The 13,977-nt window shown below is 41.6% G+C and overlaps 1 protein-coding gene and 1 long non-coding RNA gene across 2 annotated transcripts; one reads left to right on the top strand and one right to left on the bottom strand.

The window, feature by feature from the left end:
• Window positions 1-872: 872 nt before the first annotated feature.
• LOC147110342 (transcription factor SOX-8-like) lies at window positions 873-7,256 on the bottom strand. The gene is made up of 3 exons (XM_086000260.1): window positions 6,442-7,256; window positions 4,120-4,376; window positions 873-2,875 (listed from the first exon to the last, which is right to left on the bottom strand). Exons 1-3 carry the CDS (start codon window positions 6,876-6,878, stop codon window positions 2,148-2,150), a joined length of 1,422 nt encoding a protein of 473 aa, XP_085856386.1. The 5' UTR covers window positions 6,879-7,256; the 3' UTR covers window positions 873-2,147.
• Window positions 7,257-8,147: 891 nt separating this feature from the next.
• On the top strand, window positions 8,148-12,091 carry LOC147110341 (uncharacterized). The gene is made up of 2 exons (XR_015079905.1): window positions 8,148-8,373; window positions 9,645-12,091. It is a non-coding gene; the product is annotated as an uncharacterized LOC147110341 (long non-coding RNA).
• Window positions 12,092-13,977: the final 1,886 nt, after the last annotated feature.

The following is a 13,977-nucleotide window of genomic DNA, read 5'->3' as shown; positions in this document are numbered from 1 at the left end:
TGAAGGTGTTATATAAATGCAAGTCTTTTTTCTTTCTTTAGCTTATATATATATATATATAAAAATCAGCATTTATTCGCACTTACTTCCTGTAACACTTTCTCCACTACACTTTGTTGATAACACCCCAGCTGTTATAAAAAATATCATCTGACTCACTATGACCTATGCTAGGGGCGGTCTGGTCGTGTACATCAACTGTATGGTTGATGGGATGCATCCCACAAAGAAGTTATTAAGTCCTTTTAAAATCCATTCCAGTTTTTATTAGAATGAGAATGAAATGACTGCATTTCTAAAGATTGTTTGAAAATTATTAAACTTAAATAAATACAGGTTTACCAAGAGAAAAATATCTCCCTTGAAAATGATACAAGAACTCAGTGACTGCACTTCAACAGTACTTAATTGGCTGTAAAGCACTTTGGGACACCCTGAGGTTGTGAAAGGCGCTATATAAATGAAAGTCTTTTTTTCCTTTATAAAACAAAGCTGAGCAGTTTCCTGGAGCGTTCTCCCACGCACTGAGCAAGTTAGGAACACAGTTAACTCACTGAAATATTTAAATCCGTTGCTCGTGATTTTCATATTTTAAAAGATACCTCACTCAAAAGTTCAACACGATCAACCTAAATCTGCCAAAAATGGAATGAGGTACACAATCACAAATAACACCTTGGGTCTTTAGATTTTAAACCTCAGATCGATCTTCAGAGGACTTGATAGAACCAGAAACTGATCTTTTAGATTATTATTCAGGGTCAGATTCCCTCATTCCAGATTTAACCTATTACTGTCCAACAAACCTATATTTTTTTAGAAATTGGAATATGAAATGTAATTCTTTTTAAAAGTAGATAACACCAACAAGGTACAGTAAAAAGCTTTGTTTTTAATCTTGACAAATTTTACCTGTACAAAAGTTAACATTGTTTAGTCAGAAATTACTCTGCATACCTCTAACAGACGTTTCTAGTACAAACACAGAATGGTTAAGTTACAGTTGATTTTTTTTTCAAACTTTATACAGAAAACGGTTTGCAGAAAGAAAGGAATTCGCCAAGAATATCTTTGCCAAAACGAACTTTTTTTTCCAAAAATAGAAGTAAAAATTAACATTAAAAAAATCAATTTTTTTTAGTTTCGCAAACATTTAAAGGCACAAGTTAGCACTTAAATGGAAAACGAGTTTATATGCTCAGCATACAATTGAAACTGGAGAACAAAAGACAGTATTAGACTACACTACGTACCGGACAGCGTTTGTTAATAATAGGTGCAGTTTTATTGTGGAGGAGAATTAAAAGATTCACAGCTTATTGGCTAGAATATCTGGTCCCCAATATCGAGTTGTCAAGGAACAAACTTTCTTAGAACTTTCTCTGTTGGAAAAGTGTTACCATTTTCTCCAGAAACTCAGCTAAGGTGATAAACACATGATTCCAAAGCATGTAACATGTTTAATAAGGTACGGCTTCTGCTCTGATTTAAAAAACAGTCGGTGCGTCAATCAAAATCAAGAACGGCCTCCCCTCCCCATGGGAAATAAGTCAACAGACTTATTTTGCCTCAAGACACACTCTCCATTATTACACACGAACTCTTGATCCCACGTGAAAGTCCTATCCTTTTCTGCTTGAATTGTTCCAAATAATAAAAAGGGAAAAAAAAATACATAAGATAAATATACATTTCAACAACTTTCTAAGTTTCAGAAATGACACGTTTCAAAACTCAAGAACTCCTCAATGCTTGTAGTACCTCTTTTCGCAAACTTAGGAAATAAAACTGGGAAAAAAACAGGTTTGCAGAATTTGACCAATTTCATTTAAGCGTACTTTGTCCTCACAGAGGATTTCAGAGGTTCCTATTTTTGTCTGTAATCGACCTGGAAATCTGTCCAGACCAAAAGCTTTACGTTCCTTTTTTTTAAACTAAAAGCAAGTGGTGGTTTTCATTGGCCAGGATTGGCATCCTTTTGGATCAGCAGGCACTTAAACTGGAATGGCACAGTGCTCCACTTGTTCAGTTCTTCATTAGTGCATAATGCCATGGAAGACTGGTTAAGTCTCAAGGCTTCTTGAGATCATCGTTTCCCCAACCCCCTCCCCCCCCACCTAATAATTTTCATGGGAGGTGAGGACTTCCTATGGCCTGGTGAGGGTTGTGTAGACTGGTTGGTCCCAGTTAGTTGGGCTGTGGGATGGAGGAATGGACAGAGTATTCAGGAGGGGCGAAGCATAAGGGCGGCGGGATGAATGGAAATATGGGTACTGGTAGATGCTCGAAGGGTATCCAGAGTAAGGATTGTAGTAATTGGGGCCCTGGACGTCTGAATAGTCACATTGGGAGCCAGAAAAGGCAGCAGCAGCAGCACTGGCAGGAGTGCAACCCTGGTTACTGTAGGAGCTATAATCGGTTTGAGGCGAAGAGCCATGTTGTTGGTCGTTGTAGTGGCTTGGGCTGAGCTGTTCGGTCTTAATGTGCGGCCTTTGTTGACTTGGTTCGCTGGAGGCCGACGATGAAGACGAAGAGGACGAGGCACTCTTATGGTTCCAGACGACTTGGGCCGTGCCGCTGCTGGTTATGTAGGCCGCACTGAAGGAGCCTGCCGAGTTGGGTCCGTGGCTGTGGTCAGAGGAGAGAGGCACCGCGTGGCCATTCAGCGGCAGGTACTGGTCAAACTCGTGGACGTCAAAGGTCTCCATGTTGTTGATGACCTCGCTGCTCAGCTCACTGATGTCCACATTGCTGAAGTCGATGTTCTGGCGGCCGTTCTCCGCCATGGGCCGGCCCTCCCTTTTCAGCTCGTGCTTCCCTGCGTGGAGATCGGTTTTGGGGGTGGTGGGTGGTGTTGGGGGCCCTTGTGCATGGCCTGATTAAAAACAAAATAAAATGGACAGGCCTTTACTTAAGAGGTCAAGAACAGACCAAACAAATACACTGTGGCTAACATGATTGGCCAAGAACTCAGCACTTAGAAGCATATAGCACAGAAAGGGGTCATTCGGCCCATCGTGCCTGTGCCGGCTCTTTGCCAGAGCTATCCAATTAGTCCCACTCTCTTCGCCATAACCTCGCAATTTTTTCCCCTTCGGGTATATGTAAAATTTCCTTTTGGAAGTTATTACTGAATCTGCTTCCACCACCCTTTCAGGCAGTACATTCCAGATCAGAACTTGCTGCATAAAAAAAAAATCTCCTCATCTCCCCACTTACCAATTTGCCAATTACCTTAAATCTGTGTCCTCTGGTTAGCGACCCTCCTGCCAGTGGAAACAGTTTCTCCCTATTTACTCTCTCAAAACCCCTCATTATTTTGAACACCTCTGTTAAATCGCCCCTTAATCTTCTCTGCTCTAAGGAGGACAAATCCCAGCTTCTCTGCTCACTCCACCTAACTGAAGTCCCTCGTCCCACTTGAAAACCATTAGCAATTCTCTGAAATGTTTATGTAAAACTCAAATCAATTTAAAAAAAAACTCCAATTGTTCTAATTATCAAACGCCGTTCATTTTATGCATATATTAACATAAATTAGATGGTCTAAAGATTTTTTTTTTAGCCTCCTGTAGAGTTGACAGCTCTGCCCTGAGAGATTGCTCCTTTGTGAATTGAAAGCCTTTACATGTTACAGCATTGGAAAAGGGAGGAAAATGAATGTTTTGCCGCCTGGCAGTTGGGAAGTGAAATTCGGCTCTCAAATGAAACTGCAACCAGGACAGTGGTGCAATGGAAAGTCTTAACTCTTAAGAGCGTGGTCACTCTTAAATAATAATAGCATGTTGCTCCTTTTTTTTAAGATTGAACATCTCAATTAAATGCTGATAAACGCAGCCTCTCCTCAAAGAGATTTGGTGCAAACACAAGACGGCAAATTAAAACGCTGCACCGCCTGCCAAAAAACGAGTTGAAAGATGCTTTAAGGAATAAGCGTTGATCTAAAATTCCAGTTCCAACGCTGCTTTGGTCCTACATTCTCTGTCCTTCTCCTCGCTTGCTTTCTTTTCGTTCTGCATGCATTCTTTTAATGTATCCCTGCTTTTTTTTTTGTCTGCCCGTGAGAGCCCCCTCCCCTATCTCCCACCACACCCTTCGCAAGCTCCCCCATCTCCTCACCTGTGTGTTCCGACGGGTGGTGGCCCTCGGGAATCACTCTCCCTCCGGGGAGGCCGTCCCCGGGGTGGCCGCCTTTGTACAGCTGGCTGACGGGCAGGTGGCTCTGCTCGGCGCCCTGATCCGCCTCCGCCTGCCCGTTCTTCACGCTCTTCCTCCGGCGGGGCTGGTACTTGTAATCGGGGTGGTCCTTTTTGTGCTGGACTCTCAGGCGCTCGGCCTCCTCCACAAAGGGACGCTTCTCATTCTCACTCAGCAAACTTTATAAAGTGAGACACAGCAATAGATTAGATGCAGCCTTACAGATGCAACGAGGTTACTTTTCCGCCCCCTCGCTCCTCAAGCAGAGAATCATAGAACGATACCACCTGTGCCTGCTCTTTGAAACAGCTATCCAATTAGTCCCGCTCTTTCCCCCACAGCGCTGCATTTTTCCCCTTCAAGTATTTATCCAATTTCCTTTTGAAAGTTATTATTGAATAAAATAAAGTGAATCCAGCCCATGGCTCCTCTCTGATACCGATCTCATCATTCCTCTTAACCAAGGGAATGGGGATTCCTGCTTAAAGAAACCACGCTTTATTGGATTCCAGTTGGCTTGATGAGAAATCCCTAGATTTTAGAAAGCAATAGGTGATTCTGGAAGCACTGCACTCCTTATCTGTAACCAAATGAATCCCGCCTCCACAAAGCACTTGTGTGGTCTGAGGAGCTTATCTGTGCCACTCAATATGTAACCTGGTCTTAATAAAGGGATCAAGTAACCGACAAGACAGTCCTCCTCGCAGATTAAGGGCTTCAATTCGTCCAAGCAATCTTGCACTGCGATATGTGCATGGTGAAAATGACGCTGCCTTCTTCCCTGCCCCCTCCCCCACAATTTCTCGATTTCAATCCCTGGATATAAGTATTAGTTAATGAGCTAAACGTTCACATATGGGCTTTTTTTTGTGCCTTGTAATCGCAGAGGGGGGTTGGAAGTGAAATGGAAACGGGTTCGGCTGCTGCAGCAGCCAACCTCTGCCAGCCAGTTCGACAAGAGTTAGGTCTCCCCTCCTTCAGTGACAGACCAGCCGCTGGAGACTAGCATTCAGCCTGTGGTCATTTGCAACAAAAAAAAGCCTCGACCATTGGATCTGCTCTCAATGTCGATATGGAAAACAGGGGCCGAAGCCCACGGGCCAATTCCATCAATTATGACCAGCTAGAACCTCCTCCGCTTAGAAAAACTCCCAACATATCGATATTGGAACCGACCTTCCGAAGCGCCATTCACTAAATCACCCAGCGCTAATAAGTGGAATCTTACCACCCGAAAAAGTCACAACACGGGTAGAATACGGATTTATAACCAGAGCAAGCTCACCCGATATTACACAAAGTATTGACAATAAAATAACCAAGTGCTTTGGTCCCTATTCCTAGTGCCTTGGCCAACGACTTCATAAAGACACCCCCCTGGTCGGAATTTCTAGCGAAATCCTACTTAACGACCGGGACAGTTCTTCGCCTCCCAAAAGAAAGATTGCCAGATATTATTGTAAGTTCATAACTTTCCCGTCTGACGGTGACAGGGGAGAAGAGATCAGGACGAAAATGAGATATAAAACGGGCACTGATCAAGGCGGGGGAATAAATATTAGAAATCGGAAATGCGACTCTAATCATATCACAGAACTTGCATTTAATATAGTATTTATTCCGGATGGTAATACTTATATTTAATATAGTGTTTATTCCGGATGGTAATATTTGTATTTAATATAGTATTTATTCCGGATGGTAATACTTATATTTAATATAGTATTTATTCCGGATGGTAATACTTGTATGAATATAGTATTTATTCCGGATAGTAATATTTGTATTAATATAGTATTTATTCCGGATGGTAATACTTGTATTAATATAGTATTTATTCCGGATGGTAATATTTGTATTAATATAGTATTTATTCCGGATGGTAATATTTGTATTTAATATAGTATTTATTCCGGATGGTAATATTTGTATTTAAGTATTTATTCCGGATGGTAATATTTGTATTTAATATAGTATTTATTCCGGATGGTAATATTTGTATTTAATATAGTATTTATTCCGGATGGTAATATTTGTATTTAATATAGTATTTATTCCGGATGGTAATACTTATACTCGATCAGCTCTCTCAGATACATCCCAATGGCTCAGAGACAATTACATTCCATTATTATGGGGGTAAATGCTTTAAGTTGCCAATTGAGTGCAGTATTTACTCCTCATCATCTTGCCCAGGGACTGACTGAATAGGGGCACAAGCCCAGTTGCGCCTTCCTTGCTTACCGCCAGAGTTTGCCCAGGGTCTTGCTGAGCTCGGCGTTGTGTAGGTGCGGGTACTGATCCGCCAGTTTCCGGCGAGCCGCCTGCGCCCAGACCATAAAGGCGTTCATGGGTCTCTTGACGTGGGGCTTGTTCTTGGAGGCGCCGTTGATCCGCACCGGCATCGGCACCAGCGTCCAGTCGTAGCCCTTCAGCACCTGACTCACCGCCTCTCGGATGCAGGCCGGGAAGCGCTCGTCGTCCTCGCTGCCCATCTTCTTGCCGCCGGCGCTGGAGAGCGGGCGGCCGCCGTCCTCGGGCTCGGACAGGCCGGCGTGCTGAGCCTCGCTGTCCGACAGGGAGCCCGGGGAACCCACCGACTCGCTGTCGGAGCCGCTGCAACCCGGGCTGCACGCCACCTCCGCCATCATCTTATCGTGCTCTTCTGTCATGTTCAGCATCGACTTGGCAAATCCGATCGTCTTATTGCAGCCACAAATGTTACAACAAAAATTGATAACTTTGTAATCAAAAAAAATTGCAACAACAAAAAAAAATTTGCAATTAAAAGTTTAGGAAATTAAAAAAATTGCACAAAAAAAAGTTCAACTTTGCAAAAATGCAAGTTCAAAACAAAATCAGGATCCTACATTAAAGCCATGCTTTCAATTTGTGCATTTGGAAAATAAAATAAAATGCAAAAAAAAACTCCTTTGAGCAGAGAGCTAGCGGGCGATGTCCATGGGAGTCACTCCGAGAGACACAGCTTCGCTGCGAGAGACGCTGTCAAAATCGCCTTCGATACTGGCCGGCCGGATAGTCACAGAAAACTTCAAGAAAAGAAACTTTTTTTTGGTTAGAAGTTTGTTTACTGGCTACAGTATATCAGTCTCTCCTGCGCACCTCTGATTGGTCCGTGTCGCCGTCTCTCTGATTGGCCACCTGTTATTAAATGGGTGGGATTCTCTTAAAGGGGGCGATCCGAGGGGGGGGATTTCTCTTTTCGTGTGGCTTTTTTTCCCCCTTCGAATTCCAACTCCTCGGAACCCCTTTTTTTTTTAACCATTAAACGACTGGTCGCCAGAAACATTCTGCGTCAAATCTGCTTGCCAAGGTTTTTGTTTTTAAAACAAAAATTGAGTCAAAAAAACTCAAAGCATTTTAGTCTATAGACCGTAATGTTTCTTCCGAATCAGAAACAATGTTACAGCATCTCGAAGCTCAATGGCTTAATAGGTTTAGGCGCTGTATAAATATTTATGTTCAAAGGCGTGCATTCTTTTTTTTTTAAAGACATTAAGTTGCAGTATACATTTTGCACACTAAGCGGCTCGCTGCGTTCCTCTTCGTTGTTAGATCTGTAACTCGGGTTCAATTTTAAAGCATAAGGCTGGAATTCGGACGATCCCGTTTGTAAATCAGAGCCACCATGACAATAAATGACTACTCACCTTTAGATGCAGGAATCAGTCAATTGGCACCAGCTTGCCAAAAAATGGACATTTCATCTTTAAATGAAATCAAACCAGGTCACCGAGGACAACTTCCCGCTAAACTTTTCATCCACTTCGATTGTTTAATCGATTTTTTTTTAATCGTAAGTAACTTGCATGCATCACAAACTCTGTCTGTGTGTGTGTGTGTTTTATGGTTCATTGCAACGTTTAAACCTGTATTAAGAGCTTGAGGTATACAGGGGGTCCTTTGTGATTGTTGCTGTTACCAGTTGCAAAAGTTGGCTCGGCAAGTGATCGTGTAATTGCTATATCGCGCTCCGACTGGTTACTAAATACCAGGCAGTGTTATCAAATACTTGAAGCCACATTATTGTACAGAAGAGGAGTTGATGTGTAATCTGCCCCCCAATTAAAACGTGTTTACTGACCTGGACGGTGCTATTAACGCTTTCCAGCATCGCACGGTGAATGTGGACAACAGTTTGTAGCTTTTCGTGCGGTTAGTGATAGCGCCAGCGTTTTAATACTTGGGCTGTTTTGTGGACTGAAGTCTTTATTATGTTACTAAATGAGTAAATGTTTTATCTTAGATAAATAGAAGACGGAGGAGAATTGTATTTAGTTTCGCTGTTAGTTGCAAAGTGTTTTTTTTTCCTTGTGCTATTTCACGTTAATTTCGCGATAATTTCTGATGGGTTGCTTTCGGGGAGTATTGATGGATCTTTATCTGTCTTTCTCATTTGCAGTTTATTTAATGTGTTCTTTTTCTCGCTAGCTGTCCCTTCTCTCTCTCTCATATCGTTCCCAGCAAAAGTTCTGTTACAGCCGGAAGCATTGTGAACCATTGATATTAAAATGTTGGAAGGTGAATTAATATCCAAACGACATTACACTTGTTCGAGGTTTGAGCATAGGCATAAAATAGGAGACACGGAAACCTATCTTTATTCGGATCCATTTGGAAAAGATCTAACATCGCTTAAATTCTCTTTGGTATCACTCCAGTAACACCTGTCAAAAGGTTCGGGTAAAACGCAGAGTTTGCACAGTTGGGGGAGGGGTGCTTGAGTTCTACCGCACTCCTTCGCTAGTTTCCTACAAGTAATACTCAAAATTTGTTTGTTATTATGTTACCCTGCTGTTTATAGTCTGAAGCGAGAAAGTCTGACGTGTCGTTTAGAAGGCTTGCATTGTTTAGCTCAAATTTAAAGGACATGGTGGGGGAGGGAACTCAAATGTTATTATCTGTTGACTTCATTATAAACATGATTTAGGAGTGTGGTTTATATACACAAATAATTGTAATGTAAACGTTTTTAATGTAAAATTATTATATTAATTCTATGTAATGTATCCTTAATGCACCAGTTGATAAATATATTTTTGAAACTTTATGAACTAAATTAATGGGTCATTTTTAATGCAAAGTGAATATTTCGATGCTCTACCTCTAGTTAAGTCAGACTGGATCTGCCGGTGTATTAGTGTGAGTCTCGTCATAAGGTGTCTTTTAAAAAAACTCAAACAAAAAGGAAGAAAACATGAAATGAGCATCATTTGGTTCTGAAATAACAACAGAAAATGCTGGAAACACTCAGCAGGTCAGGCAGCATCCGTGGAGAGAGAAACAGAGTCAACGTTTCATGCTGCCTGGCCTGCTGAGTATTTCCAGCACTTTCTGTTGTTATTTCAGATTTCCAGCATCCGCAGTATTTTGCTATTATATCATTTGGTTCTGTCCGTTTCAGCTGATATTTACCTGTCTTTCAGATGAGATGTTAAACCGAGGCCCTGTCTGCTCTCAGGTGGACGTAAAAGATTCCATGGCCACTATTTCGAAGAAGATCAGGGGAGTTATCCCCGTGTCCTGGGCCAATATCTATCCCTCAATCAACATCATTAAAAACAACGATTATCTGGTCGTTATCGCATTGCTGTTTGTGGGAGCTTGCTGTGCGCAAATTGGCTGCCGCGTTTTCTACATTACAACAGTGACTACACTTCCAAAAGTACTTCATTGGCTGTAAAGTGCTTTGGGTTGTGAAAGGCGCTATATAAATGCAAGTCTTTCTTTCAAATGATGTTCACTTAATGTTTTATACCTTTTTATTTGATTTTTTTTAAAAGAATCTTCATGAAGAGCCTCTCATTCTAATAGATACGTGTGTGTCTGTGTCTGTGAGTGTGTGTGTCGCCAGTACTGCGCTTAAAAAAAACCTAGAAATTCGACAGAAAACGAATGGAACAAAACTATATAAAGAGGACAGTTGGAACCGTTTGACTGTGAATTGTGAACCAAATTCATGACAAGAAGAGTCCATCTTAGGGAAGTTTTCCTGAATACTGGAGTTTAATATCATTTTTGAGATATGAGACAAGCCGAATTCGGGAATGCAGCAGTTTGAATGGAGACGGTCCGAGATTGATGTTTGACCCGAACTGATTGTCTTCAGCCAGCTTCTGTTTAAAAGAGGGACCGTGTACGAAAGAAGACAGGAGTGCGAGTTGCGCTTGAGAGTATCATTTCCAATTACACATTGATTTGATTGTTCAAGTCTCCACAGGGCAGAATCGGGGAAGCTCCCGATCAAATGCCCGCGAGTGGGTAATTCTGTCGGAATTAAGAGAAGGGTCAAAGGGAAACGGAAACGATCTGAAGAATCGCCGCTGCTGGGTTACACAGTGAGTCTTTTGTGATGACTTCCCAAACTAGGTCTGTCTGTGGAATAAACAACGAAAGCAAGCAGGCAAAAATATATAAAGTCCCCGATGTAGTGTTCGGCTGCGATTCAAAAGCTGAAAGTAATATCAATTAATTGATCATGAGGGTGGGCGGGGAAGTTTATTAGTGAACGTTCAGGACATCGAATTGGGGGGACGGGGAGAGAGCTTCGTTTTATCGGGAAGTGAGTGGGACATGCTCACTTATAAGCGACTCGCACATTTCCTGCTTTGACTTCACTAAAGATGTGTTTTCATTCCTGTTCGATTTTCAGCTGTGTGTGTGTTTGTTATATTTCAACATCATCCCGGGCTGCACGGAGAGCGCCGCGTGGTAAATAATTTATTTTGATTTATTTAACAATCTTGTCAACAAAACTCAGGCAGACAGGGTTGTGTTTCTTCGCAACTATAAATTATATAAACACACACACACACACACACAAAGCACATGTTCCCCTGGTCTCACTGTGTGGGTGTTTGCTGCAGTGGGACAGTTCTGGAATCTCTGAGGAGGTCTATTGTATGAAGGTGTTTTGATGTTAATGTACGTCTAATTATATGATACCTTTGTGCCCGACAGCATGGCCCTTCAAACCCTGCATTTTGAGACTCTTGTCTGACCTGTAATACGATGCTCATATTTAAGACGTAGGCAACAAAAAAATAAACAGGTCCAAACTGCAAGTGGATTTTACTCCCGTCTTTTTTTTGCAGATTGTTCGACAACACTGTATTATGCGGTGCAATTTTTTGTTGTTGAATTATATATATATATCCGCAGGGAAGTGGGACTCTACTTCTGCACCGACTTGGCAACCGACCCCTTCCCACAAATTGGATGCATACCGTGTTATTTTAAGCAAATAAAAAGGACTGCTGTGGGTTAATAGCAACTAATGCGATTTTATTCTTCTGACTAGGTTCCAGTCGGAGTGTTGGCATGTCGAATCTTCGGCACAGCAGTCGAAATATCAGAGCAGGACAATCCGCAGTTCCCCTTGTGCTAAGGTTGTATCGAGTCGCAGTGGCCCAAGGTTAAAACCCTTCACGGGAAAATAATTCCCCGCTTCGGATCACCAGGTTTTATATCGTGTTTATCATATCGTTATTAAATAATACATGTAGACAAACATATAACGTTACAATCACTCGGTTAATCAGCGTTCCACTTTTGTTAGAATTGTTTATAAGTCAATCCTTAACCGTATGATAATGTTAACTAATCAGTCACTTATGGACATATATTGTGTGTAATCATTTTAATATGCAAATCCCAAAAAGTATTGAGTTTTTTTTTAATTATGAAATTTATCAAGTGCCTTTTTAAGATGTGTTCGCTTTCCACAGACAACTTTTGTGTTTTTTTGGGGGGGTGGGGGGGGGGGGGAGATATGTACATTTCAGCAAAATGAGGAGTTTATATTTTGTCATGTGAATGTTATGTCTGTCTTATTCTTCCCAGCCTTTGAAGAATAAATTTGTTTTTTGGTTCATTAAGGAATACACTTCAAATCATTTGGAAATTGACTGTTCGGCGCAACAGACACTTTATGCTTCTTCCTAAAATCCCCCAAAAAGGAGCTGGTAGAGTTATTCTATCAGAGCCTCTCTTACCTTGTGAAACACAACCTTCTCACCAACGTAAAGTACACAAGCTGGCAAACTTATGCCCGCTGTCGGTTGTGTCAGCGTTATAATTGTCCAAACACGTTCACAATTAATTGCCGACATTTAGTTTTGGATGAGACCCAATTATTTGTAAGCATTATTTCGCGCAACTGAACCGCTTTCAAAAGTAAGTATGCACGACACATACATATACAACGTCAAAAGTAGCAGTTCCTTTCATGAGTTACCGACGGATTTCAGTTCCTTAGGTGGCTGATTTTGACTATTTCAAGTATCAATATTTGTCCATTACCTGGAATGAATCAGACGTTGCTTATATTTAGTGACGTGGCTTCCGAAAGGAATGTTTTGTCTAATGAAAGACTAAAAAAAATAAAGCATTCTTCGTCAGAAATATACTCGTGTTTATTTGTGTTATGATTTTTTTCTGTACATTGTAAACCAGGAATTCCAATAGCTCACCATCACAGGTAAGGGTGGGTGCTGTTTCAGCAGCATGGCTATTAATATAATAAACAGGTTCAGGGCAGCTCAACATACACCAAGTATTGACTGAGAATGTTTGTGTGTAGGTGAACGCAGACAGGCGAACACAATCCTGTCATGTGCCTGCCTGGAAGCCGCGTGGAGACCGGTTTGCAGAAAGACTTCCGTACAAAAGGACTTAAATTTTTTACATTGCATAGACATTCAATTGCACGATGTAGACACGAAACTAACTAATTGTATCAATTATCCGCCCTTCCACCCGTTTCTATCGTTTCCAGTGTTCAAATAATACATTTAGTAATTATTTACGATATTTAATTTCATTATTCGATCTGACATTCTTGGCAAGTTTCATGACAGTCACCGGGAGTGCCGGTGTGTTTAAGAGGGACCGGCAACAATGTTTAATAAATGGTCAGAGATATGTGTCTAACGACGTGTATCCGAGATAACTGCAAAGCTTCCTTGACCGAGCGACTCGTTGCAATCCCACCCCCACAGATACTTTTATTAAATGCCCAAGTGTTTGATGTTCGTCACGATAATAACGAATGCCATTTACACGGGTTAACAGCCAGGTCATCTAATGGCGACTGGGACAGATTTGACTTATTTTGGTCTATTGATCGTTTGCATGTGAGTGCGATCAAATGAATAAACCGGGAGATAATTGCAGGGTCTGCACTTGCGGGGGGGGAGGGTGGGGAGGAGGAGTGGGGGGGGGCTGATGGTGCTTGTTTTCAAATTCATTAAATGAATTTCCAAGGGCACAGGTGCCCAATATTTTCGATCTTAACTTCAGAAGTGGAATAGGTGAAATAGTCCCTCGAATTAAATCTAGGAGTTCTCAAATGATGTGGCTTTATTAAAAATCAGTTTATCAAACAATCCGAAATAATAATAAAACGGGCGAAACCAGTCAAATGTAACAAACGAATGTTGGAAATGGTTTACATTGATACCTGTAAACTGGCACAGAGCGCTGAAGTTTAAATGATGTCATTTAGTCGGCAGTCAACAGCACAGACGGGTTTATTCAATCTAAGAAGCAGAAAGATCTTCTTACATACCTGAGCCCTTGTCGGGTCAGGTATTTTTGAAGGGTTGTCATTCTTGCATTGCATTAACTTCCCTCTGTGTCGTCTTTTCCTCCCCTCGAATGACCTCTGCAATCTGCTAGCTGGATCCTTCGAGACACCGCAAGTTGGACCAAGAGCTGGCGTGTTTTTTTTTAACTAGCTGGTTCACAATTGCAGCAGTG

This window comes from Somniosus microcephalus, chromosome 11 (genome assembly GCF_052327205.1).
Source record: "Somniosus microcephalus isolate GS21.2 chromosome 11, FLI_Smic_1.0, whole genome shotgun sequence".
NCBI classification, from domain to species: Eukaryota; Metazoa; Chordata; class Chondrichthyes; order Squaliformes; family Somniosidae; genus Somniosus; species Somniosus microcephalus.
This window is presented reverse-complemented; position numbering and strand designations above follow the sequence as displayed.